We start from the raw sequence: 27,815 nt of genomic DNA on the forward strand, positions 1-27,815 counted from the left end.
TTATTTGTAGATGTCTGGCTGTGCAGACTCTTCTAACAGGGAGGGATAGCATTTTAGATCAGGGTACATGCTGGAGATGATGGGTGTGGACACCAGGGTTGTCATTTCATCAAAATTCCATTAGGAGGTAACACCATTCTTGTTCCCAGTCAGACACCATGTGAATACTTCTCAATGGACACCAAACTTCAAAACGTAAGGACAAGCTTTTTAGCAGCATGCAGGAAATAAGAAACGGGAACAGATGGCCTTGAAATGATGTTTAATGGAATTTTGAAAAACCTTTTAATTAGTGTGAACCAGTATTATTATTTTTGATCATCCTGATATAATAGGTCTTGAACAGTATTACAGTAATGCAATTAGTTGTACATGCAACTTCCAATCCAAATGTCTGATATTTGTCACCCTCATTCAAGTGTCATTCTTTTTTTAAACACGAGTGACATTTTTTCCCCACCACATTGAATATTTGAGCCAAAATTAAAATGTCCAACTACTGCAAATCAACACAACCAGATTACTGCGGAGTACTTAAAAAGCTGTGGTATGTGATTTTTGATAAGTTATCCTTCACATAAATGTGCTGGAAAAATTTTTTATACTAGAAAAAAATGTAAAAACAAAACATTGCTTGCCATCTAACATTCCAACAATTCCCTACATTGAAAAAATCCCAAAGTGCAAAGCCTCTGGAAGAAGATCTATCCTTAGTTAGTGCTAAAACAGTTAGTTCTTGACACAGGAACAAGTTTTAAAAAAAGATGTAAGGATACGTCTACAGTGCAAGAGAAAACTGGGAACTTAACAAAAATAAACAATAAAACAAGTATAAAAAACAACTCATTTGACATTTGCTCGGTAAAAACAGTAGGATAAATACAAACATAGATAGAGTCCGTCCAATGTGATCCTTTTTTCTTTTCTTTTTTGTTCTGTTTTTTGCTTTCCTTATTCATTACTCAGGACTTCACAACAGTTCAGTCTATCAATCCACGTTCAGGGGTGCTGTAGTATGCAGTGTTATTTAATAGTACATTCTAATAGAAAATGAGAATAGCTATTGTACATACAGGAATTTAAGCCATACAATCATAACCATGACTATAATAGTAGTAAGAAAGAGAAAGCAGCACTGATAAACCTACAGTCCATCCCCCTATGTCCAATTTTCCCCTGTTTCATTACACCACTGCCTGGACTGGTAAGAAAACAAACGACAAAAAAGGAAGAGAGGGTGCTGTTTTGGGAAGGGTGTGGGAAAAGGTGCATTCCATTCAGGGACTTTATACATTACCTTCCAGATAGCTATCAGTGTTATCACAAATGGTAGAGTAGTAAGGTGGCTGACCATCGGTGCTGTCACCATGCTGGGGAGACAGATGCATGGGAGACTCCGAATCAGATTCTTCAAGAGCACTGGCTCCTGTCTTCCCGCACAGCAGGTATTCGTCATCAGGATTGGCATGCGACTCTCGTTGCTGACCGAGGGGAAGCAGGTCTACAGGACAACCCAGATCCTCAGCTTGAGCAGCTGCAGTAGGCAAGGTCAGCTCCTTAATGAGCGAGGGATCTTTAGCCTCTTCTGGAAGCTGATCTTCGTTCTCCAGGGAAAAAATCCCAGGGCTCTTACCACAGCTCTCAGCAGTAGAATGGGCATTGGAGTTGGATACTGAGCAGTCAAAGCCGTAGGAAGCTACAGAGTTGGCAGACTGCGGGGTCCCACCGTCTTCATCTACAGCTTGCATGTCAGTGGCCTCCTCATCTTCCTCCAAGGCAGGGAGGTTTCGGGAGGCAGTAGGACTGTCTATGGCTGCAGTGTCATCAGCTGGAACATCAGGGTCATTGATTTGCATCTCTCCTTCAGTATCACTTGCCTCATCCCCAGAAGTAGAAGGGGATGATGGGACAGATGCTGGTGCAGTTGGAGCATCACCCAGGACCTCATCTGCTGGGAGTGTCTCTGCCTCCTCTTCCTCCCCATCCCCACGCTCCAGGTGAATCCCAAGGTCCTGTTCCTGGTCGGGCTGGGCTGTGGGAACAGGCGTCTGCTGCTTATCTGAGCGCGACTCCACACCTGAGCTGCTGTCATAGTCCCGCAGCTCTTCAGGTGTGCTGGTCTCGCTGCTGCTGTGGGCTACCAGGGCCGTTCCACTAAGGGTGCTTGACTGGGACATACCAATTGCAGGTACACAAAGGTTAGCTCCATCCACTGGGACTGAGCTCTCAGTCTCTTCACGGACCTCAAGGTGTGGTTCAGTCAAATGACCTAGAGGCTTCTCCAGCCAAGTTTCAGCAGGGGACTTTGTGGGTGTCTCAGGATCGGTTGCCTTAATGTCTAAGGGACTGGATTTTATGCTGATGGAGGTTGGCTGAGCCCAGGTGTCTGCAAAGGGGTTGGATGGGCCCCAGGCTGCAGTCATAGGTATTGAGGGAGCTGGAGCAGTGCGGTTCAAATTGTCTAGATATCCTTCATCGTAGTCATCCTCATCAACATTCCCAGGAATCTTGCTTCCACTCTCCATCTGGCCTTCACTAACCATCTCTATGTCCTCATCCTCATGCTCCTCCTCTTCTTCAAACTTGAGGTGAACATCCATGTGGTTATCACCAGCTTGCTCATGGCCAAAGTCCATGTGGTGCTTGTCAATATGCTCTGGGCCAGTGTCCATGTCCTCCTTTTCCTGCTCCTCTTCTTCCTCCTCCTCTTCATCTGAAAAAGATTTGATCCCAGGTGGGCCCATAAATGGCTGTTCCATTTCCATTTTTTTCAGAGAGAAGTCCTCTCCATCTTCATCACTATCATGACTTTCCATTTGGAAGGGTGAGGTTGTTTTGGTTTGCTCCTGCTCTACGATCCTGCCAAAATCATCAGATTGCATTATGCCACTACTGGAGCTGTTAAATTCTGATAATCCAAGCTTAAAATTTTCCACATTCTGTGTTTCAGGCACTGCTTGAACCTTTACAATCTCCCTCTCCTGTTCCTCTTCTTCTTCTTCCTCCTCCTCCTCCTCCTCATGGTCATCCTCATTGATTTCTTCCTCTGCCTTTTCCACTGCCTCCTCCTTCTCCATACTAGGAGAGGTAGGTGACACACCGCTGAAATGCTCCACACAAGAGCTACTCAACAGCTCAGGCTCCACTCCAAGACCGAAACATTTCCCTACATCCACTGCCTCCTCTGCTGCAGACCCCATGGTGGTCAGGAGATCCTCATGGACCGTGATCTCTTCTTGCTCCAGATTCTCAGTGGTAATATCACTTGAGGACATGGGCTGATTTTGTGCCCATGGATAATCGGCAGCATATATATCTTGTACTGGAGCAGAGATCTGGGGTTCCACATGTGCAGGAGACTCTCCAGTGGGAGAGGATGGTGGTGACATGACTGTTGTTCCAAGAGTAGAAGGAGTACTTTGGTGCTCAAGACTGCCTAGATTCAGCTGAGCTGCCAGCTGTGGCACCACCTCTTCAGGTGTCTCTTCTTCTGTATCTGATGGAATCTCCTCAGTGTGTGCTTCAATGTCCTCAACTGCAGTAGCAATCAAAGATTCAACTGTGGGTTCTGGTAGAGGCAGAGTTTCAGGCTTAGTTTCAAACAGGGTTTGGGACTCAGTTTCAGGAGCAATTTCAGACTCCGCTTCCAACAGTAGTTCAGACTTGGGCTGAAGGGCAAATTCAGACTCTGTTTCCAACAGGGGTTCTGACTTGGGCTGAGAGGCAAATTCAGACTCTGTTTCCAACAGGGGTTCTGACTTGGGCTGAGGGGCAAATTCAGATTCTGTTTCCAACAGGGGTTCTGACTTGGGCTGAGGGGCAACTTCAGATTTTGTTTCCAACAGGGGTTCTGACTTGGGCTGAAGGGCAAATTCAGACTCTGTTTCCAACAGGGTTTCTGACTTGGGCTGAGGGGTAAATTTAGACTCCATTTCTAACAGGGGTTCTGACTTGGACTGAGGGGCAAATTCAGATTCTGTTTCCAACATGGGTTCTGACTTGTATTCAGGGGCAGAGGGAAATTCAGACTTGGTTTTAAGAAGGAATTCAGACTTAGTTTCAGATGTAAATTCAGACTCAATTTCCAATGGAAGTTCTGATTGGGTTTCAGGTGCAAATTCATACTTGGTTTCAAGCAGGTGTTCAGATGTATATTTTGGCTCATGTTCTAATGGAAGTTCTGATTTGGGTTCAGGTACAACTGCAGGCTTGGTTTCAAACAAGAGTCCAGACTTGGTTTCAGGCATAAATTCAGACTCACGTTCCAACAGAATGTCTGATCTGGGTTCAGATGCAAGTTCAGGCTTGGTTTCAAGCAGAAGTTCAGACACAGTTTCAGGTGTAAATTCAGACTCAGTTTCCAATAGGAGGTCTGATTTGGGTTCAGGTTCTACTTCAGTCTTGGTTTCAGGCAGATGTTCAGACTTTGTTTCAGATGCAAGCTGAGACTTGGTTTCCATCAGAAGTGGTGAAGTAGGTTCTGGAGCAACTTCGAGCATGGGTTCTGGAACAACTTCGAGCTTGGGTTCTGGAGCAACTTCGAGCTTGGGTTCTGGAGCAACTTCGAGCTTGGGTTCTGGAGCAACTTCGAGCTTGGGTTCTGGAGCAACTTCAAGCTTGGGTTCTGGAGCAACTTCAAGCTTGGGTTCTGGAGCAACTTCAAGCTTGGGTTCAGGTGCATCTACAAGCTTGGGTTCTGGTGAAATATCGATCTTGGGTTCAGGCGAAATATCGATCTTGGGTTCTGGTGAAATATCGATCTTGGGTTCAGGTGCAACTTCAGGCTTGGATTCAGGCAGGACTTCAGATACATTGTCTGTCACTGCGACAAAGGTGCCGGCAGCTGTGGCAGCAGCAGCAACAGCCACAGCTTCAACTGCAGCAGCAGTCTCAACAGCAGGAGCTACGGCCTCTTTCTCTCTCTCTTTCTGTGCATCTTTGGGGCCACGTTTAACTGGCATGGGAGTGCTGCTACCCACTACTTTCTTCGGGCTGGCTGTCTTGGCTGTGCTGTTCTTAGCGTTAGATGTTTTCAGGGCAGAACTGTTTTCCTTTAATGGAGTGGGTTTGCTCTCCTTAGGCTTACTCGCCTTGGCTTCCATTGCTGGCTTGCTGGGGGTAGAAAGTTTCTTGGAGACAGCCTCCGGTTTGGCTGGCGTGGCTGCCTTTGGGGTATCAGGCTTGCTGGTCTTTGTAGAAGCAGGGCGAGTGAGAGGGGAGGCAGTCGACTTCTTGGCTGCTGGGGTGGCTGGCTTGCTTGCATCTAAACAGATAAGCATATGGCAAAGGAAAGAGTGTTCTTATAAGCATATGGCAAACAGAGTGTCTGTTATCAATATTGAAGAAAGAAAAAACATTCATATCTGAATGCTATGAAGACGGAGATATGTTCTATACTGTATAAAACAAATCATAAAAGGTCATGTGAAATAATGAAGACTAAAGTCCATTAGTTCTTTATTTGTGAGGTTTTTCATCTATTTTTAATTAATATGACACCCTTTAAATATTTATTTTAAATGTTATGTACATAACTGCCTATAGAGTTTCATTACATCGCCCGGGACAGAGTTTCGGTTTCGGTCAGGTTTCTTTGTTTGTTTGTTTCTTTGTAAACAATGTTATGGGAAAACGACTGGACCAATCTTCATGAAACTTTCAGGATAGATGGGCGTTGGTCTCAAATAGAACCTCCAAAATTTTGGGGGTCATCTGCCTTGGATCTGCACTGCCTTGGAAAGACTCCTCCCACAAACACGCTGATTAGATCACTACCTGCCTCATTTGCATATACTGCTGTCATTGGATGGTTTCTTAATTCATTTACATATGCAAAGGAAGGAGTTTGGGCCGTGCCCACTTTTAAACCCCATTGATAAAAACTTTCCCGCTCTGCTGATTTATTATTATAAATATAAATTATAAATAAATGGACTAGAGTAAAGAACTCGCTTTCAGACGTTTTTATGCTTATTACAGAGGGAAAGTGTGTTCCACTGAGCTCTAGCGCCAGACCATTTCCGGGAAATAAGAGTTTCGGTCATGGCGATAAATTGTGTATGTCAGCCTCAGTTCGGAGGTTTCAGTTTCGAAAACTGTAAGAGGTAAGAGTAGAATAATATGAAGTACAGACACTTGGTATATTTTACTTCTGTGATTTTTACTTCGCCTGGAACGGAGTCCACCAGGGGACGAGGTATTGTTTTCGGTTGGGTTTCTTTGTTTTATTGTAAACGATGTTACGGGAAAATAGCTGGACCAATCTTCAAGAAACTTTCAGAATAGATGAGCATTGGTCTCAAAGAGAACTTCCAACATTTTGGGGGTCATCTGGTCAAGGTTTTTGTGGCTACTGCTTCATAAAGAGGCAGTAGCCACTATGTCATCATGCTGTATGAATGTAAGAGTGTAACAATCATGCAGCATAGTGTGTTCTGATTGGCTGAGAGCAGTACGGTGTGTTCTGACTGGCTGAGAGCAAAAGAGAATTAGAATCCTCGCTACCAGGAGAGGTTTGTTTTGCCTGGCAACACTTGTATCAGATTAGTTTTCTTCTGGGACTAACACAAGTCCCATTTTAAGTTCATACACTTGACTTATGCTAACATCTCAAATAAGTAAACTTGTCTAATTTATAAAAATCCAGATAAGGAAGGAAAAAATTGAAAACATTTCCTTGAAGAGTGACAATGCTTTCCTTTAAGGTTATCAATATTCCTTTTATTTACCTTTCTTGACGGGTGTAGGGCTCTTTGTGGATGTGGTTGGAGCTCGACTAGCAGAGGGAGTTTTAGCAGGTGATGGTTTAGCAGTAGAGGTGGTCGTTTTGGCTGCAGATGGAGTGGTCTTTGATGCAGTTGTTGGTGTCTTGGATGTAGCCGGGGCAGTTGACTTTGATGCAGCAGAAGGTGGGCGAGAAGTTGTGGTACCTGTGGAAGGCCTGGAGAAGTAATGACAGAAAGAAAACATGCATTTAGTATCAACAGAAAACAACTTGTGGTACAAAAGGAGTTTGCTCAAATCACAAAACAGTATATCAGTGTGTTAAATAAGTATAGCACTGAGGTTAATAAACTCTGTGGTTGTGATCATGGTGCTGTGTTTGACCTGAGCCACAATGTACACAATGCAGATCTGGGCCCTGGAGGAATGATAGGAAAATACACGGAAGCACAGCAGTGGGAAAGGAGGTAAGAAGGCATGGTCCTTTATTTATATGTAGCTCAGAGAGGAATGTGAGATAGGATCGGGTCACCTGTTCCTGTTTTGAAAACTGGGCCAGGACTTTTAACAGAGTAAATTTAAAGTTTGTAAGATCGCCTAAATCAAGTTATGGTCTTATGAGGATAGCATGAGATGTGCTGTTGTTCTTACTGACCTAGTTTTTATCACAGATGTCAGAATTATGCAGATGAATGAGGACCAGATACATTTTAATATGGTCTCTGATGAAAGAGTAGAAAGGATGGCTGTCCCTAATGATCTGTCAAAGTTCTAAACCAGTCAGAGTCAGAACTTACTCAACTTAATGTACATTCAAGACTCTGGAGAACAGTAAGGCACTCTGTGTGATTGCTCTGAACATTTCAAGGAAACAGAAAGCATTTCTGTGTTCAATATGAGTAAGTGTGTATCGGTAATCCCAGTCATCCTACGACAACAAATTCATTTTCTATGGACATGAGCGAAACAGAGCCATGATTTCAGGGACGGGGCAGCCCACAAAGCAACAGCGTGACATCTGATCTGATATGTTCTCAACTCTATACAAATTGAGTATGATGTAGTAAAGTGACAAATCCACATGACTGGCTCGAACGAGTTGTCAGATCAATCCTATTGTGGGTCTTGTCCGACATTTCTTCAGCTCTCCACTCACAATTTTAGCTCGTATTAGTTCCCATTTAGTGTTTGTCATGCAAAAATTGAAGAAAAAGTTCCACATACTATATGGCCTCTCAGTACATACAAGAGAACAGCAAGTTCTTGAAGTTGATGTGTTGGAAGTAGGAAAAATGAGCAAGCGTAAGGATCTGAGTGACTTTGAGAAGGGCCAAATTGTAATGGCTAGATGACTGGGTTTGAGCATCTCCAAAATGGCACATCTTATGGGCTGTTCCTGGGGTGCAGTGGTTAGTACCTACCAAAGGTGGTCCAAGGAAGAAGAACTGGTGAACCAGCAACAGGGTCATGGGTGTCGAAGGCTCACTGATTTGCACGGGGCACGAAGGCTAGCCCATATGGTCCAATCCCACAGAAGAGCTACTGTAGCACAAACTGCTGAAAAAGTTCATGGTGTAGGGATCCCCTTTCTGTAGGATTGGACCATATGGGCTAGCCTTTGTGCCCCATGCAAATCAGTGAGCCTTCAACACCCATGACCCCGTCACGAGTTCACTGGTTGTCCTTTGGATCCTTGGACCACTTTTGGTAGGTACTAACCACTGCATACCGGGAACACCCCACAAGATGTGCCATTTTGGAGATGCTCAGACCCAGTCATCTAGCCATCACAGTTTGTCAAAGTCACTCAGATCCTTAGACTTGTCCATTTTTCCTGCTTCCAACACATCGACTTCAAGAACTGAGTGTTCTCTTGCTGCCTAATATACCCCACCCCTTGACAGGTGCCACTGTAATGAGATAATCAATGTTATTCACTTCACCTGTCAGTGTTTTTAATTTTATGGCTGATCGGCGTATAGAGGCATTAAGATCCTTGGTGCCTCTGGTGAGTGTATGTACTAGCTTGTACAGTGAGCCTGCTTTGATAACCTGCCAACAAATCTGGCAAAAAAAAAAAAAAGTCGGACCAACAACAGATGAAGTACAAGCAACAAAAGTCCAACTTCCTAGTGTGAATGTAGTTCAGACAGTTCCTTAAAGCCCCAGGCATCGTCCTGTTCATTAATTAGTGGCCGTGTTAATTGCTCTTGGTCTCTACTTTTCATCATCTCCTCTAGTGCTTGCCCTCCTACAAACCAGACATACTTATCTGTATTCATCACTTAATCCCTGTAATCCCTTTCTAATTAAGCTCCATGGGTGCTGAAGCAGAACCGACTCCCCAAACACACAGGAATGAAACAATCCTGTCAAACCTGATACAAACCATTTCACCCCTACAAATCAAGCCCCACAGTGACCCACAGGACCACATGACTAAAGCTGTCTGCCTGGTAAGTGGTCCTGTAGGGCCTGGGCTTCACATCAGGCCTGACAAAAGCAACTGAGATCCCACAGGCATGGCATGACTGGTTGATCTCCTTAATCCACGCTCCACTGGCAGCCTGCTCTAAATAAAGATTCTGAAGCAACAAGAGCGCCAGTGAGGATGACAAGACAGGGAGAGCAGCACGAGTCACTTTAATCTTCAACGCTGAAAAAGCACAAGCAAAAATAACCAGTGTGGTTCCAACTGCTGAATATTCAGCATGTATTCTGGTGAAAGGAAGGGAGAGGGAATATCACACATATGACATTCATGTCCTACACACATAGAGCCGGGGGTATAAAAGGCTGGTTATGCAGAGATAAAAGAAGAATGGTCTCAGCAGTGTGAAGTAGGGAGAAGAAAAAAAACGGGTGTCTTCCTTATTCAGCTTATTTTATACAGAAGCCGAGGAGTTTGTCAGACATGTCTGGAGAAACAAAAGAAAACTCCTGAGATGGAATATAAATGCACAGTGCCCTAACATCACTGAAGACAGTTCGAGCATGAAGGCAAAATCCTGAATTGTTAAAATCGCAATGAAATGGCTTGAGAGTTGATTTGTTTCTGAACATTGACACATTTCCTTTTGATACAGGAAGTCAGAGCGGGAATGGTGGAACATTGACATTTTGACTAAATTACATGACCGCCAAGAGCATTCAAGATACACAAGATACCTGAACATGGAGAACAGTAAAGAGTTTTAATTAGAGCTTTTATCAACTGCTCCTTCTGCTCATGAGTTAACAAACTACTACAGGGGAAGCTCAAGGTTAGAGAAGCAGCTTTAAGACCAAAAGGTCGCTGGTTTGATTCTCTGCACCAGCAGGAATGGCTGAAGTGCCCTTGAGCAAGGTACCTAACCCCCACCTGCTCTTTGGGAGCTGCAGCACTGCTCTGAGTGTGGTTGTGTGTGTGTGCTCACATCCCCAGTTGTTAAATGCAGAGAAAGAATTTCATTGTGCTCTAATGTACATGTGACCAAAAAAAAAAAAAAAATCACTAATATAATGCTCCTGTGGAGCAAGACCCACCCTGGAGGCATGACGTATACGTTTCTACCCAATATTATTTTCCCAGAAATTATGAACTGTAAAATTAAACCGAGCACATCCCCCATGTACAATAAATATACTCGAGAGGCAGGACATGTAGGACGGCTTGGAGACAAAGTGAGAGAGGCGAGATTGAGATGGTTTGGACACATACAGAGGAGAGATCCAGGGTATATTGGGAAAAGAATACTGGAGATGAATTTGCCAGGTAGAAGGAAACGAGGAAGAGTGAAAATGAGATTTATGGATGTGGTGTAGGAGGACATGAGGACGGTTGGTGTAAGAGAAGAAGATATGGAAGACAGGAGGAGACGGAGGGACATTACCCGCTATGGAGCTCTGTAACGGGAACAGCAAGAAGAAGAAGAAGAACCCCCAAACTAATTTTCTGTTTTGTTTGTTTATTTATTTAATTATTGTCTTGTTTATTGACAATCGTATTGATGTATGCTCAGATACACCAATTATGATTTCCGGGACACTTGAAAGTTTTGAGGACCAAGTCATCAGCCTCATGATCAGTGAAGTTTTGCCTGTAATTTGACTTTGTACTGCAGATTGTGGCTGGAAGCCTGAAGAACAGGGGATGAACCATGGCATGGAGGCCTGGAGAGTGGCTCATCATACAGAAGGAAACTTCCACAACTGATATTCGATATGGAAGAAGAGGAGGAACAGGGACACCATTAAATACCCCGGCTCAAACCAGTCTGCATAATCACTAGTGACATATCTGATTCGATTTAGAGAGAGACAAAGAGACAGAGAGAGAGAGAGAATTAATGTCTGTTTGCTTCAAATGTACCATGACAGAGAGGAGAAACGACATGATACACACTGTTTATGTGATTAAAGATGATAAAACTTGATATTAGTGTCACTTTCCGCCCCTCAGATAATGTCCTGTGTAAAATCATGCTTCTTATTCGCAGTGTATTAGTAGTAAATCGTGCACAATGTTACAGAGAGGAGGTCGAGATAAACTAGGACACTGTTTTCATATTTTATGTGTCTATAAAAGTTTGATGTTGCCATCGGTTAGGCCACTGGGATCCGTGGCTCCTTAGTTGGGAGGAAAACGAATATAATTTAGATTATAATCTGAATAAACAACAAGAGCACAGAGTACACACACACACATATCACACACTTTAAAGTTCATGTGTCTCTCGAGGCTCCTTTCTACAAATTAACTCCGACTCATTAGGAATTAACCATTAAGCGTGAATCATCTGGCGTTTGCGCCGACATGGCGACTGTGTTCTTTTAGTCAACGCAGAAACGCTGAAAGTCTGAATATTCACAACAAATTAAGCAAATTCACACTTGTGCTGAATTTTCCTCGTAGATGATCGAGTACGCAGAGGCAGACGTAGAGACAGAGACCTCTGCGTGAAGCTGAAGGGAACTGGCAACTAACAAGCAATGAAGTTTTAATTATGCAACCGGGACTCTTTAGCCCCTTAAACGGATTCTGCTAATGCCTCGAAAAGAGCAGGGACACGTGCGGAGCTCCGCCAACGAGGCATCGATCCAAATCTGAACACCTCCCCTGTGTGTGGACGCTTCTCAGATCGAGCAGATACATGAAACTAACTCGGAATATAAAAACAGACAAATCCTGACATGCTTACAAAAGAAAGAAAAAAAGAAAAACAGTCAACTGGCTCATCGTTTTAGAATTGTATAATAATTGCATCTGTCATTTAAAGTGGCCTGAAGCTTGTCTGGAAAACTAAAATATTTGTTCTACTTGTTCCACAAAAAACGCTAATAATTCCCCAAACCCTCCGTTTGCCGCCACTGTTCCGTGGTAAATCTGTGCTGTATTTGCAGACTGGAACCTGACTGGCTCTGATATTTTTGACTGTGTCTAATTATAAACACTGACCATATCAGCCATATCTCAGAAAAGTGTATTGTGAAATAATTTATCACAATAACAATATGATATCACCATACTGCCCCGTGTGTGCTCAGAGAGCTGAGACTCTTCCTGTAAATAAAAAAGAAGGATCAGAGTGAGCACAGGAGAGAGAGCGAAAGAGAGAGAGAGAGAGAGAGAGAGAGCTGCTGTAACATCAATCACAGCACGGACGAGGGGAAAACAGGAACGGGCCGAACAGCAGCATTGAATTAAACACACGCTGGAGAAAGCTGGCCAACAAACTGAAGAGCATGAAGCAAAGAATCACTCAATCAAGCGTGCGCGCACACACACACGCACACACACAGTCCCCGCCACACCCAACTCTCCTCTACTGCAAGATCCATTTGGTGATTAGATGTAGTGCAGTGGCAGAGAGAGAGAGAGAGAGAGACAGAGAGAGACCACGACAGAGAGACAGAAAGAATGAAAAAGAGAGAAACAGAGAGAGAGAGACAAAAGATAGAGGAAGAGGAAAGAGAGCAAAAGAGAGAGAAACAGATAGAAAGACAGAGACTGCAAGACGGACAGACAGAGAAACATAAAGAGAAAGACAGACAGAAAGAGTGAGAGAAGAGAGAGAGAGAGAGAAAGACAGTAAGAAAAGGACCGTGACAGATAGACAGAATGAAAGTGTAACAGAGAGACAGAACGACAGAGAGAAAGACAAAGAGCGAAAGAAAGAGCAAAAGAGAGAGACAACAAAGAAAGAGAGAAAGACAGAGAGTGTGAGAGAGAAAGAGAGAAATGCAGAGAGCGAGAGAAAGAAAGGAGGACAGAGAGAGAGAGAGACAGAGTGAAAGAGAGAAAGAAAGCAAAAGAAAGAGAAAGACAGAGAGCGAAAGGCAGAGAACGAGAGAGAGAAAAACAGCGAGAGAAAGAGAGCGAAAGAAAGAGAGAAAGGCAGAGAGTGAGAAAGACAGACAAAGCGAAAGAAAGACAGAAAGCAAAAGAGACAGAGAGAAAGACAGCGAGAAAGACAGAGAGAGAGAGCGACAGAGCAAAAGAGAGAAAGACAGAGACAGAGAGTGAAAGAAAAAGAGAAAGACAGAGAGCAAGAGAGAGAGACAGAGAGCAAAAGAAAGAGAGAAAGACAGAGAGAGAAAGACAAAGACAGACACAGAGAGAGAGAGAGAGAGAGAGATTTCCAGTGTAATGTGAAGTGACTCAGTATGAGCTCACATGTCCGAGTTCACGCCCACTGCCTCAGTGTCACTTGTTTATCTACCGAGTGTGTGTTAATTAAAACGCTACACGACACCATGATACAGGGTTACAACAGGTTAAAGCTCATCAGTGCTCTCTACAACAGAGCTGTTCTCTCTCCCTCTCTCTCCACACACACACACACACACACACACACACACACACACACACACACACACAGAGATGCCAAACACCCACAGAAAAACTGACACACAAATTCCAACATGCAGACATAGAAATGCCAACATCGTCAGGCACGCGCACAGTCCCACACAAACACGTTCTCTCTCTCTCTCTCTCTCTCTCTCTCTCTCACACACACTCCACACAAATGCATTTGCATTGTGGCAAAAATATTAAAAGCATAATTGCGCGCACGCGTGCACACACACACACACACACACACACACACTTGGTTCATTTGGCTCATATGAAAAGTCAGGATTGATCCAAACATATGAGAACATCGCGTCATTGGTGTCTGGGTATAATCGTCGCACACGACAGGACCGAATACTTCTTTCATACCGCAACCTTCCAATAAGGCCAGTAAGAGCCTGTAAAGATTAAGAGATGATGTAATGCACCGTCGCCGCACCACATCAACCTCAACAAGAAGGAGAAAAAGATAACAACACAGAAGCCATGTGTGCACACGACTCTCATCACCTGTGCCTGATCATAATCTGTTTCGAATGACATGATGTTTCAGAATATATGCAAAGAACATACTGCAATATAAAGAGTGCATCTGGAGCTGAGGAACGTGCGCGAATATAATCGCCATGCAAAAAAAAAGGAAAGGTAGAAAGTGTAGAATCAGCAAAAGTAAGAGTTGAAACAAGGTCACGGTTAACAGCAGATGATTTATGGGGCTGTCTCAGACGCTGACGCTCGTCCAAAACGAGGACAGCTTGGCAAAGAGAAAGCTTAATTAATCCTACGATCCTCCTCACTGTCTGTGAGTTTGTTTGTTTGGGGTTTTTTTTCACCTAAATCCTTTTTTTTTTTGCTTTCTTTCCAAAACAGAAAACAGCACAGAGTGACACTAAGGAAGGGAAACTGTCAGGTCTGAAGTAAACACTAAAAAAAAAATTAGGACAGAAAAAGCTTACTGTTTAATCATGAAGTAGTAGAAAACACACACACACACACACACACACACACACTAGAGCGAGAGACCACTGGAGCACTTCAGGACATTCCTCCTCATGGCTCAGCGACAAAAGTGTCATTCAAGCAGAGGCGCCGAGCGGCCATGTTTGTTTCTACGAGATGGACACGCTCACGATAATCTGAACTGATCGCTGAAGCTGCACACAAACACAACACACCGCCACGTCTGCTCTCCGTCTCCGGGTCTTATCTTCTGAACGGAGTAATCTCTGTAATCTCTGATCTAAACCCTGCGCGTCTTGGCAAGACTATCGGAGCAAAGCCAGACATTTCCCAGAAGCCATTTTCGTGTCCAGATGCTGAAATGCTAAGCTAATGCTAAGTAACATGGGCTGATATAAAGAGTTCAGAGAGAAAGAGAGCAAAGGGCTTTCATGCATAACCCAACACTATACCCTGCCATCCTAATTAACATCCTCCATCTGGCACGCTGCTTGGTAACATCTGCACCAATGACAGGCCTACCTGGTTGTCTTGGAGACAGGTGGCTTGTCGGTTTTGGGAGAGGAGGTCGTGCTGGGCTTGGTGGTGGCAGTCGCAGATCTGGAGACTGGACCTAGTATGAGGAAAAAGATTAAAAGACAATTTAAATAAATAGCTAGCAAGAACGTCTATGGATGCTAATACATGACTATTTTCATACTCTGTGTTGCTATGGCGACGTTACAGCTATTCCTAGTTTTATGATTAATTTGAAAAAAAAAATCCTAAATGCAACATGAACTTGATCTAATCAACCAGAACAAACAGCAAACAAAACATGTTTGCGCAATACTAATTGGTACCCATTTGGACTTTTTCATTATTCTAACATATGTTAGTCCTTTAACAGCATGTCTTTCCGCCTACCTGTGGATTTTGGTTTGGCTTTTTCCCCATTGACGGATGTTTTCTTGGCCGGTTGTGCCGTCCCAGTGGTCTTTGGTGCCCCAGTGGACTTCTTTTCTGTGGTCTTGCTGACGGTTTTGGTGGTCACTGCCCCCGCAGCACCGACAGGCTTTTTAGAAGCTGTGGTGGTCGTCTTCTTCTCAGCAGCCGCGCTAGTGGCGGTCTTCTTGGCAACACCGTTGGCTTGTGGCGGCTTCTGTACTCCATTCGTCATGCGGCTCTGAGTGGTGCTGGGACGAGCGCCAGTGGTGGACGTCTTTGTTTTGGCGACACCCTTTGCCTTTGCTTTCGGGTCCACAGGCTTATCCTTGCTGGGCTTGGTGGCGGCCGCAGGCGTCTCAGTCGTCTGCGGTTCCCCTTGCTCCATTTCTTCCGTTTGTGAAGCAGGCGGAGCCTGTTCCTGGCCTTCCCCCATTGGCTCTCCCTGGATCACAGGATCCGCGTCTAGTGCTACCATCGGCTCCGTCGCTCCTGAGTCAACCCCGTCTGGTTTCATCTTGGGAAACGCGGAACTTGGTAAGGCAGTTAGGTAAGGACTATCAGGTACAGTGAACGACCTGCAAACGGAACAACGGTGCAGGGTGAGAATCAAGACAGTGCCAAACAAGTTTGAACAGAAAAAAACCCTTGGTTGAAGAATGATCTGATTAAAATGAGAATCATTCTCAGGATCAGGGTCAGAGAAGCACAATCAAAATCACTATTAGAAAAACAACTTAACAAACTTGTCTGTGTGCTTTCGGATTGAATAAAAGGATTGTGATGGTAGCGTGTTGTTAATTATCAACCGAGTACACAGACGTGTACGGATCGACCCATTATTTCACGGTTGACATGGAACATTAATAATCTCTGCCCCGACTGTCTCAGTTCTCAAAAGGCTCCATTTCAAAGACCGAGAAAATGAAGTGGTCTGTATTAGAGTCGCAATACCCCTGTGAATGTCTGAGCCTTGGCTGCAAACCCCTGTTACCCATCATGCCTTTCTGATGCAGATGTTTTATGTACAAATATATCTACGGTGCAAACTGTATTGGTGCAGCCAGACAGAGGATGTGGTTTGGTCCATGGGGGGGTGCAAAGGAAAAGAAAAAAAGAAGCTTGCGGTCCCGTTGGACCCAAAGAAGGTCACTTGATGTTGTAACTTCCGCGCTGAATACATCTCTCTCACACCCACACCCACAATCATTACATCATCCTGGTCAGCCTGAGCTGCTGTTTTTCCCCCCTTTCCTTTTTAAGAGCTATATGCACATCCCCACGCGCTGCTTTCAGTCACCCCTCCTCCCTCCTTCTGTGCAGCAAAAAGATCTGTGCTAGTGCTCTTAGGAGTGTTTGGACAGATGGCCTTAACAGCTGAGGAAACCCAGAGAGAGAGAAAGAGAGAGAAAAGTGGGGGAGAGTGGAAGAGAGGGAATGGTCTCGAGGGAGATGATCCCTGTATCTACACACACACTGCCAGACAGAGCTGGCTCACTTTAACTCCACTTCTGAACATCAGCATAGACAGAGAGAGAGAGAGAGACTGGGTTTTCCCAGGCAAAACGTGTGGCTTTAGTCACAAGAACCACAAGAACTTCTGCTTCAATCCCAGAAGCTACGTCTCTTATCCGAGAGGACTTGTTTTTGTTTATTTGTGAGCGCCAACACGCCTCGTAGCCTCTTATCCGTCAAGCAGAAACACAACTCCTTATTCCAGAAAAGGAACTGATCCCCATCAGCCCCCTCACTCTGAGAGTCGTCTGTGCATCGAGACCACGATATGTGTAAAATATTTCATCGGCGGCGCCCTTGCTGTCCCGTCGTCTTCCTTCTGGTTAAAGGGCGCTGGCGTGGATGAGATGAGGTTCTTTTTTCCTGCGTCAGAGCAATAAATTACACACTCGCAGTGGGAAGAGGAGCTGGGTTTTTTTTTTCTACATTCATGGCTGGATGAGTACAAACAGAACTGAGAATCTTAATATCATGGACTGGGGATGTAAGTTGCGTAGGAGTGTAAAGGTTATAAGATAAGACTGCATTAAGTCCAACACCGACCATCAGCTAAATCACAAGAAATCCTCTTTCTATTCGGAAATTAGACATTTTTACCATCTGTTCTCTGATAGATTGGATTTAGCCAAACTGATGGCAAGTCAAAGCTTCTTTTTTGACCCATTACTTTCTTTACCAGTGTAGCAATGAACCAATCAGCCACGTTCTCTGCAAAACATACACACCACCTCATGGCCTGCTTCCTGTAAAAAATATATATGACACTTCCTCCAGAAAGGAGAAAAAGATTTCTACGACTCCCATTTGAGAACATCCTACATCATTTTCCTTTTTGGCCATCCTCCAACAAATCCGATCCTTTCCTACTAGATGAGAAGACGAGGTCCTTTGAGTGCTGCCACTGTCTAATCAGGTCATCAGCATATTTTAAGGGCAATTTGCACTCTGTTCTCATGATTCGAGGGTATGCACGACACAGGGGTGTACGCATATATGAATAAATGCATTTCTGAATGTGCCTTCGGATGTGCCCTGAGTGGAAAAGCAACAGCAGAACTGGTCTGCATCACCACTTGAATAAATGAAGAATGAGGCCCAGCAGGAACGAGCGAGCTAATGCCATCCAGCTCTGGCTGTACTGTGTTGGTGGCTTGCACCCAGTGTTCAACAATCCGACACTAACTGCTAGCAACTAAACAAACCAGCCAGTGCTAATAGCGCTGATAAATAGCTCGCTATAGCAGTCCATAGTGTGTGGGGTTTTTTTGGCCTGTAAGTCACTGTGGCTTTTCTTTAAATAGCATCAATAGAGGAACTGTGGGGGGGGGGGGGGGGGGGGATTTGCATGAAGCTAAAGATGATGCAGAAATCCTTAGTTCTGTATGACTGCTTCTGGGAAAGAAGATCAGCTGTTCACTTCTCCAAAGCTCTGGTTTGGCACTTTAAAGGGGTGCTGCTAAAGCTTTCTGACCCAGTAATCATCAGCAATTTATCACTGTTTGGCGTTTTGCTGAGACCAGGCTAATGCACCGTGGTGCCTGAGCTAACCGCAGCCAATCCCTGAATGCCAGAGTGAGACAATGCAGCATCTCTGTCCAGCATCTCCACACTAGCCATGTCCACCGGAGGTCGTAGTGGACCCTCCCCCAAATCCCCAATCCGAAATGCCTAAAGGAACACAGGACCACTGTGTAATTTCCATTCCCTAATGAAATGGACCAGAGATCCTTCCTACATTTGTGGTCTGGAAAAACTGATTAGCAGTCTGACGAGTCATGAACCAAAGAAGGTACCTTCCACAAGAACCTTCTTGTCCTTGAAACAATACAACAGATGGTACTAATGTAATCAAAGAACAGCACAACAATGATTGGATGAGTTACCGAAATCGTACAAAAGTTATGTTCATTTTGAGAGCCTGAAAAACAGGCAAGAAATAGAAAAAGTGTTTTATCACAAAATTCAAAGATTGTCCACTCACTGGCCACTTTATTAGATACACCCATCCACCTGCTGCTTGACGCAGTTCTCTAATCAGCTGATCCCTTGATGCATAAAGTCATGCAGATACAAATCAAGAGCTTCAGTTACTGTTCACAGTGTTCAAACATCAGAATGGGAAACATTGCAATCTCAAAGTGTGACTTTCTTTCACTGTGGCATGGGTGTTGGTTTGAGGCAGATGGACTGGTTTGAGTATTTCAGAACCTGCTGATCTCCTGGGGTTTTCACACACAACAGTCTCTAGAGTTTACACAGACAGAATGGTGTGAAAAACAAAAAACATTGAGTGAGTGAGTGAGTGAGTGAGTGAGTGAGTGAGTGAGTGAGTGAGTGAGTGAGTGAGTGAGTGAGTGAGAGTTCTGTGGGTGGAAAGTAAACAAACACCTTGTTGATAAGAGAGCTCAGAGGAAAATGGACAGATTGGTTCAGGAAGGATATAGTAACTCATATAATCACTCTTTACAACCGTGGTGAGCAGAAAAGCATCTCAGCATGCAACAGAGAGAGAACAACACATCGGGTTCCACTCCTGCAGCCAAGAACAGGGATCTTAGAATAAACAAGTTCCTACTGAAGTGGCCAGTGAGTGTAAGTCAGTGGTTTAGAGACCTATTCTTTTTTAGATGTGGGCCAATCAGCCATAAGAAACCAGTGAGGCACAAGTCTGGTGTAAGTGCTACTTAATAATAAGCAGCTCTTCCATTTTTCTACCAAACACAGTCCCACCCACTTGTTTTCTATTGGCTCACCAGAACAAAGCTTGTGAATTAATGAAAGTAACCGCTATCAGAAGCAAAAGCACTGATAGCAAAAGCACTGTCTCCCATATCGCTGTGGCAAGGGGCCAAAAATCACAAATGCCACAAATAGATGTTGGCACCTCTGGACATATCTGAACTACTTTCCAAAATATTCATCTCTTAGTATTTAAAGAGGTCTGATGTAGAAGTATCATGCTGCCCCACATGAATGTTCATCCCTTGAGCAAGCCATGGAACAGAGCTGCCTTTCGTTAAACAAACGGAGTCTTTCACAACTGCACAAGTACTCCATGGCCAACGAGGGTACGTGTTGCTGTTGCTGTGATCACCACTACCATTATCCAACACATTTATTATGTCATCCGACTCATCATGAGACTTCGGAAGGAAGTGTTATATCACTACTGCTAGAGGGGAGGATTGGTGCACATGATGCTCTCTATGTTCGTATTTACAAAATCCGAGGACATTCTCAATACACCCTCGGCCAGAAGGTCAGGAAGCCGCCTTGGCTTGGCGCACAAACAAACCACTGTGAAACAAAGCTTGCTGGACTCCACCAGATTCTTCCCAGAATATATGTGGAGGAGGGGGCCAAGAGGAAGGAGTTGGGATGCCTTTACAGGTGGTGATGTCAGACCATAACAAATGCCTTTTTGAGGCCATTGGCTGCTGGGGGAAGTGGGAAAACAAAACCGAATCGCTGGGGGAAAGCCAAGGGCTTTAGAAAGGAGTGGGACTTGGTAGTGAGTAAGGATGTACCTTTGTTGCCGTAACTTGGCTGGAAGGCCAACAGCTTATGTGTGGCGGGCACCTGTGCTCTGTCCAATTGCAGGATAAGTATTCCTTGTACTGTAGGTTTTTGTTGCAGACCAAGGAAGCCACGTGGCATTGATGAACACCATTTCAGTTCCCCAAGCATCCTAGTATTTTAAGAAGGGAATGTTTCAACTTGGTGTAATAAACTGGAAATCATTTGTACTCTCTATCCATGGATAGTCTATTATTCTGGTACGGGTGTTACACATGCCTCTTTATCCCACCATTCCTGATAAAGGCCGTACAGTATCATACTACATGGTGGCTGAATGGGCATGAGTCATCATGGCCACAAACTCTGGAGGGAGTTGACCCCCTGGGGCAGAAAGATTAACAGAGGACAGGGCTCGTTAACCCTGTACAACGCCTAATGTTAATCCTGCTTGATCTGCCTGACCATCCTCCAGTCTATGGGACAAGAAATCGAAGAGCGAATGAGAAACAGAGCACTAGTGTATCCCGGCAAACAAATAAACCACACAAACCACACCAGTCAACATGACAAATGTTGCCATTTTGATGAGGTTTAATCTTGGTGAACTATCAGACCAGCAGGAGCGGTTACAAAGGCAGCATTGTGGCTCGAGACTGGAGCAGAGGGAAGAATTACTATTCGTATAAGCATTTACACTGCGTGGCTATGTTCAGACTGTCAGTCAAAATCTGATTTACATGTATATCCAATCATATGTATCAAGCCTGAACAGCCGAAAATCACACGAGCTCACATTCGTATGTGGTTTGAAGTACGATTCAAATTGCATTTTTGCAAATCTGGGATGCCGCCTCCGTCTCTGGCGTTGTCTCGTTATTTTCATAAACCCTGCATCCAGGGTTCATGACATTGCCAGGTGGTAAATAAATAAGCAAGAACATTTCATTACTATCCATTTCGGTTTCTTCATGTCAACTACTTTTACCTTCAGGCAGAAGAATGTCATTACTATAGCAACCAACGTAAATAAGACTGAAGATGAGGACTGCTAAACAGACACAAAGCTCTGATTGGAACTTGCAATATATAATGTGGACAGTCAAACAGGAAGATTGGATTCAGATCAGATCTGCAGAACGATATGCGGATTTGGACTGACCTAGCCTAAATGCCCCGGATATCAACACTGTCCCCGTGACCAGTCAGTGAAGGAGGAAGGAGGTAATCTCAAGAGACATTTGTAACCTGAACACTAAACCCCATTACCCATTATCCTGCTCTCAGTGAGAGCCTCTGCCGGGGGGTAAATTAGATAAGTGGTGATCAGGAGCAGCTGGTGGGGTTTGATCAATAGCGCTGGACTCTGTGTGTGTCCATGTGTGCACATGGTCTCATACACACATGCACCATGATGGGTGGAGATAACATCTGTGGCAGGCAGCCAAGATGGCGAGCTAGCTAAGGAAGGGAAAGGTGCATACACACACACACGCAGTACTCTACCTATAAAAGAGGATTACCCATCCTTTCTGCCAGGCATGGCACAGATGGAACACACAGACGCAGCATACTGTGAACCAACAGCTGAGTCAACTGATGCGCTTCGGACTATCGACAGCAAACAGAAAGTTGGCGGCGTCCTTTAATTCAGAGCAGCGTTTACTGTAGGGCCATTCATGCGACAGAGTTGGAGACTAAAGAGCACTTCATTGCTGCAGTGGCGCAATAATAAGAATAATAAGAATAATAAAACCCACTTTATTTGGGTTTTTTTCTCTCAGCGTTTGACTGTAAACAGGTTTGGTCTAAACTATTGAGCCCTTGTTTGCACTCAGTGAATATTCACAGTCAGAGGGTCATGTGCACTCCACATGTCACACTATACACCCTATTAATACAGAGTTTGTCTTCATAACATAAATAAAGCACTCTGTCGTACTGAGCAGAAACGACACGCATCTCCATCTCTATTCACTGCCAACTCGGTGGGACGAGAAGCAAATTGAGCTCCAGAGCAACTCTGGATATAATATTTAATAATATTCAGTCTGACTCAGCACCAGTGAGTGAATAGATCTGGTCATGTGACCTTCCAGATTGAGGGGCAAGAATATATACTGTACTCAACTAACTGGTCTATTCAATCATAATATGATTTCAGCTGTCAGAAAATTAAATAAATAAATAAATAACCCTGTTCTATTATCATTCTCTCTGTCTGATAAAGCTCTGTGATGACCAATCAGTGCTTTTTAAAATGTAATATCTTCCATTTCCAATCACCACGACAAGCTGAGTTAGAACTAATACAAGTTTATATTGTTGCACAGATTAACCAGGTTTAGGAGGATTAGATGTTACCATGAATCTAATTCATTTAACCAGAGATTTTTATTTAATTTTAGGCTGCTTTTTTACTAAGGGGAACTGAAGTCATTTTTAAACTTGCTTTATTTCTTAATTAACGTGTTATTCAGTTACGTTTTCGGGTTTAGTAACCTTATATCGTGACTCGTATTGGCAACTAATTGCAATTAAATATTATACTTATCGGCCTGGGATAGGCTCCAGCTTGCCTGCGACCCTGTAGAACAGGATAAAGCGGCTAGAGATAATGAGATGAGATGAGACTTATCGGCCTATTGGGTTTGTAGCCGTGTTGAATTTAGTGCGTTTGGTCCACGGCAGGCGTCGCTTATCCGCGTGATCTTCACGAGACTTGTGCGAGACTTCGAAACGTGAAGTGTCAGCCAGGTGTCAGTGCCGCCAATTTGAAAACTGTTTTCCAAACGAAATATTGCACAAAAACGAGTTTAAATGACGATTACTGCCGACTTTTTTCAAACTTTCCTGATCGCTGTCAAAACAAACAAAACTTGATTACATCTCCACTGGAAAGAGGGCGCGCGCATTTTTTGACAACGTTGGCAGATGTTGGTCACTTTGATTTCCGCTGTATGTTTTACTTCCGTCCTACAATGTCTTGCACAGGTCTCAACGAATCTTGTTGACGCCCATTGCTTTGACATATGGACTGATATATTACAGAGCATATTTCAAATACTCATAACTTGCTATACCAGCGACAAAATAGCAATCAAAAATGCATTCCTATATTTAATAAAATGAGATAAATAGAATTTTGATAATAAAAAATTTGCCTTCAGTTCTCCTTTAATTTATCTCAAATGTAGAGATGGTACTGATCTGATGCACAGGATCAGTATCGCACAGATGCCAGCGACAAACAAGCAAAAAACAAAATGGCATCGGTCAAAAACAAACAAAAAAAAGGTATCGGTGGAAAAAAAACATTTTTTTTTACATTCATACTTTTTAAATTATATTAATTATATTTTGTGCGAAAGCTGTGTTTTGTGGGGTATTTTGGGTTTTTTTTTTTTTTGTAAGTCATGTTCTGGCTATGCACTTTTTAAGTGCTTCAGGTAAAAAAAAAAAAATTAAGAATAAAATATCTGCTGTGTATCGGTGTTAGCTGATACACCAGGTTGCCTGTATCTGAAAAGAAAAGCTGGTATCCAGTCATCCATACTAAAATACATTCCATTTTATTATCCCGACTTCATGTGTTGTGAACAGAACAGAAACAGGAAACCGTAATAAAACGAGAAGGAAATGCAAATCCTGTCCGGTCCGACTCCTAACCTCAGGTTCACTGATAACACTGAACAAAGAGTATGGCTCTCGCCATGGCTCTGTATGCAAACAGCCCTCGTATCTGATTAACGAGAGACCCAATTTATGTAAAATCTCCTTTACACTGAAATATCGAACTGATGTAAACGTAATTTGTTCCCATTTTGTATTTTTCCACAGTAAGCCTGAAGTTATGGTACGAATCCTCCTGCAGTCCAACAGTCCGTAAATCACAGCATGCGATTTTAGAAGAAACGTGACCTCTGACAAAGGTCACCTCCCGCTAAAACGATCCAGAACACACCGAAAAAGCCCGTCTGCAGCCAACTGTCGTGTGTAACAACTGCACATGGCCTGAGGAGCCTTTATCTGTACTGCAGCAACAGAGTAACATAATCTGGGAAGAGCACAAGCAACTGCAGGAAAACCGCAACACCGTTTTGGCATGGCCATCTTGGGAAAAGCCACGCAGCGGTCGCCCTGGAGAATATCAATGGCTGTTGAGGTTCAGATAATCGCTCCGTTGCAGACACGCGTGCCAGCTACAATGATTATTAATGGAGGTGGTTGTGACATTCGCGGGGTCATTCGGTTCTTTCCCGTAATTATTCTGGGAATAAGGGAGCTGGATGACCAATCAGAGCACGGCGAGAGAAGACGGCCGAGTCATGCGCACGATCCCCGGCCTGCAATTGCGGCTATTCGTCATGATATGATACATGGGTTACTCTTCTCAACCAGAATATCAAGCTTTCAGACTGAACAAGGGGAAAAATACGGCATGACAAAGTGCTAAAGCATTGTCAAGCACTGGCCTTTGACTTTATATGAATAAAATATACTGTACTTGTGTACGTGGTCTTATAATCTTACGATAAATTGTCTACATTTTGGTATATTACACTCACCGGCCACTTTAATAGGAACTTATTCTTGATTCTAAGATTCTTGTTCTTTGCAGGAGTTGAACCCAATGTGGTCTTCTGCAGTTGCATGCTGAGATGCTTTTCTGCTCACCACGGATGTAAAGAGTTGCTATAAGTTACTATATCCTTCCTTGCACAAAAGCTCAAACCAATCTGTCCATTTTCCTCTGACCTCTCTTATCAACAAAGCATTTGTTTACTTTCCACCCACAGAACTGTCACTCACTCACTGTCACTTAGTGTTTTTTGTTTTTCGCACCATTCTGTGTAAACTCTAAGGACTGTTGTGTGTGAAAACCCCAGGAGATCAGCAGTTACTGAAATACTCAAACCAACACCCATGCCACAGTGATGGATGGATGTTCCTAATAAAGTGGCCGGTGAGTGTACATACTGAATTATATTAATACACATTTGTAACCACGTTCTGAAGTGAGCTTTCCATCCGCTATGTCGCTCTCAGTGAGGAGGCTTATGGGACTGTGCAAGGAACTTAAAGGAGCTCCTTTACAAATGGAACAATACGAATTTAACAGTGAATATTGATATTACAAACGCGTTTCCACGGTAACACAACAACATCAAGATACCAATGATGACAACAACCAGATCGGTGCACTGACATCTGGATCCAACGTTTCATTCAGGATCAAGATGATCACACTGCGACAGTATCCTAAATACTATAACGTACATTAGGATCAGTGCAGCGTGGGCGGGTCCAGACGTTGCAACATCATAAAGTTGTGTGAAAAAAAAAAAAGCGAGGCTCATTATGATTAATTACAAAGGGTTCTACGTTCTACGTACGGTAACAGCCTATAAAATAGATGAACTGCTTCTCCAATATCAGCTACAAATGCACGTTTGTTTGTTTTTTAACAGATTCGAGTTCATATCTGTGATTCAATTCCATGCCTCTAAAAGAAGACGGCCATCTTGGGTCTTTTGTCTGCCAAAAGGCAGACGAGAAAATACGGGCTGTGATATCGAGATCAGAACCTCTTCCTGCCTCAAGACTTCCACGGTTATAAAATCGATGAGGCTCACTCCATCATCATCATCACCATCATCAGAAGAAACAGTGAGAATTTTGCGAACCAGACAGTAACCTGTTTGCTCTCCTGACTCGACTTACGATCGCAAAAGGGGCATCCGAGGCGTTATCAGTCTTCAGCTTCATGCTTAACACACGCCCTCACATACTACTGCTACTACTACGACTAATAATAATAAGGTCTTGGAGTTTCTTCCTGCCCCAATCATACTGCTGTGAGATTATTTATCCAATGAAGCGTGGGATACAATCTTGGCAGATATAGTGGGATCATCATAATAATTACAAAAAGGAGGACGTCTGAAGCAAGGATCCATCTTTCTTTCTTTCCACACCTTTTGCTATTGTCCCGACAGTGGAAGGAAACGACACTAACCATCATGTCTGTTTTTCCCATTTTCATTTTTCTTCCTCAAAACACACGCACATCACAAAGCGTCCGTTTTGGACGTACGCACAAACCAAGCATCGTCGAAAATGTGGCTTGAAAATGTTTTCAGAAAGGGAGGAGGAGAACGAAGAGAAAAAGGAGGAGGAGGAGGAGGAGAAGGAGGAGGACCGGTCTCATCCAGCCACCCGGCTACAGAACAATAGAAACCCAAAGTGATGGATAGAGACATGGGCAGGGGAGATTATATGGGGGTAGGGGCAAATAACTTTCAGCAGCCTGAACACTGAAAAAATAATATCAAGCTCGAGAAGATCCATGCTGGTGACTAGGATACGATATTCAGCGATGGGAGATGATGTCTGTGGTGTCTCGGAGAGCGAGTTATGCATTTTATAACAGTGTTATAACAGGGTGGGGGGGTGAGATTGGATAATGAAGTCTGGGTAAATGATATTAGAAGCGGAATAAGGGTGAACAGTGGTGGAAAGGGTGTGATAGTTCAATAAAGCAACAAGTTCATTTGGATTGAAGGAGAAATTAGGAATATGAGTCTGTAAAGTGAACAGGTTCACCCAGAGCTTTAGATTAGATTAGATTAAACATTATGATAGTGATTTAGCCTCCCCCCCCTTTCCACTCCCAGCTAACATTGTGTATTGTGTGTGTGTGTGTGTGTGGTTAGCTATTAGCACACAATGCTGACTACAAACAGATTTGCATGTTAATATCTCTGTGAGTCACTGAGACAAAAAGAAATCCACTCAGCTGCTAATTCACTCACACTGTTTCATATTTTACACGCGAAATGTTCACGTCAAGGCGAGTTTTCAGTCACCCAAAGGTACCTCAGGAACAACAGAGATGAAAAAATGTGTGGTAAAAAGGGCGCAAATGAAGTTATTAGCCTGTTAGCTTCCAAAAATCAAACCCTTACCGAGGCTCAAACCCGCTGTTTCCTCTTCCAGCTACGCCCAAACTGAGCTCTCCGGTGTCCCTGGTTTTCCACACAAATAATCTTCACTGCTCTGACTAAAATAATAATTTAAAAAAAAGGACAGAAAACGACAAAAAAAAGAAGAAGAAGAAGAAAAGAAGGAGGAAGATGAGGCGCTCAGACGCTCAGTGGAGTGAAAGTAGGTGTAGCTCTGAGGATTTTCTTCTGGGAGCCTGTTTCAGAGAGAGAGAGAGAGAGAGAGAGAGAGAGAGAGAGATGCTATACGAAGAATGGAGAGACGCTGTCGCCCCACATTCTCTCATTCTCTCTCTCTCTCTCTCTCTCCTCAACCATCACTAAAACACAGTGCG

The 27,815-nt window shown here is 43.7% G+C and overlaps 1 protein-coding gene across 1 annotated transcript; it reads right to left on the reverse strand.

Annotated features, from left to right (window-relative positions):
* Positions 1–245: 245 nt before the first annotated feature.
* prr36b (proline rich 36b) lies at positions 246–27,805 on the reverse strand. The gene is made up of 5 exons (XM_060904403.1): positions 27,445–27,805; positions 15,428–16,023; positions 15,044–15,134; positions 6,729–6,940; positions 246–5,263 (listed from the first exon to the last, which is right to left on the reverse strand). Exons 2-5 carry the CDS (start codon positions 15,960–15,962, stop codon positions 1,287–1,289), a joined length of 4,815 nt encoding a protein of 1,604 aa, XP_060760386.1. The 5' UTR covers positions 15,963–16,023; positions 27,445–27,805; the 3' UTR covers positions 246–1,286.
* Positions 27,806–27,815: the final 10 nt, after the last annotated feature.

Source organism: Neoarius graeffei, chromosome 22, assembly GCF_027579695.1.
Source record: "Neoarius graeffei isolate fNeoGra1 chromosome 22, fNeoGra1.pri, whole genome shotgun sequence".
In the NCBI taxonomy this organism is placed as follows: domain Eukaryota; kingdom Metazoa; phylum Chordata; class Actinopteri; order Siluriformes; family Ariidae; genus Neoarius; species Neoarius graeffei.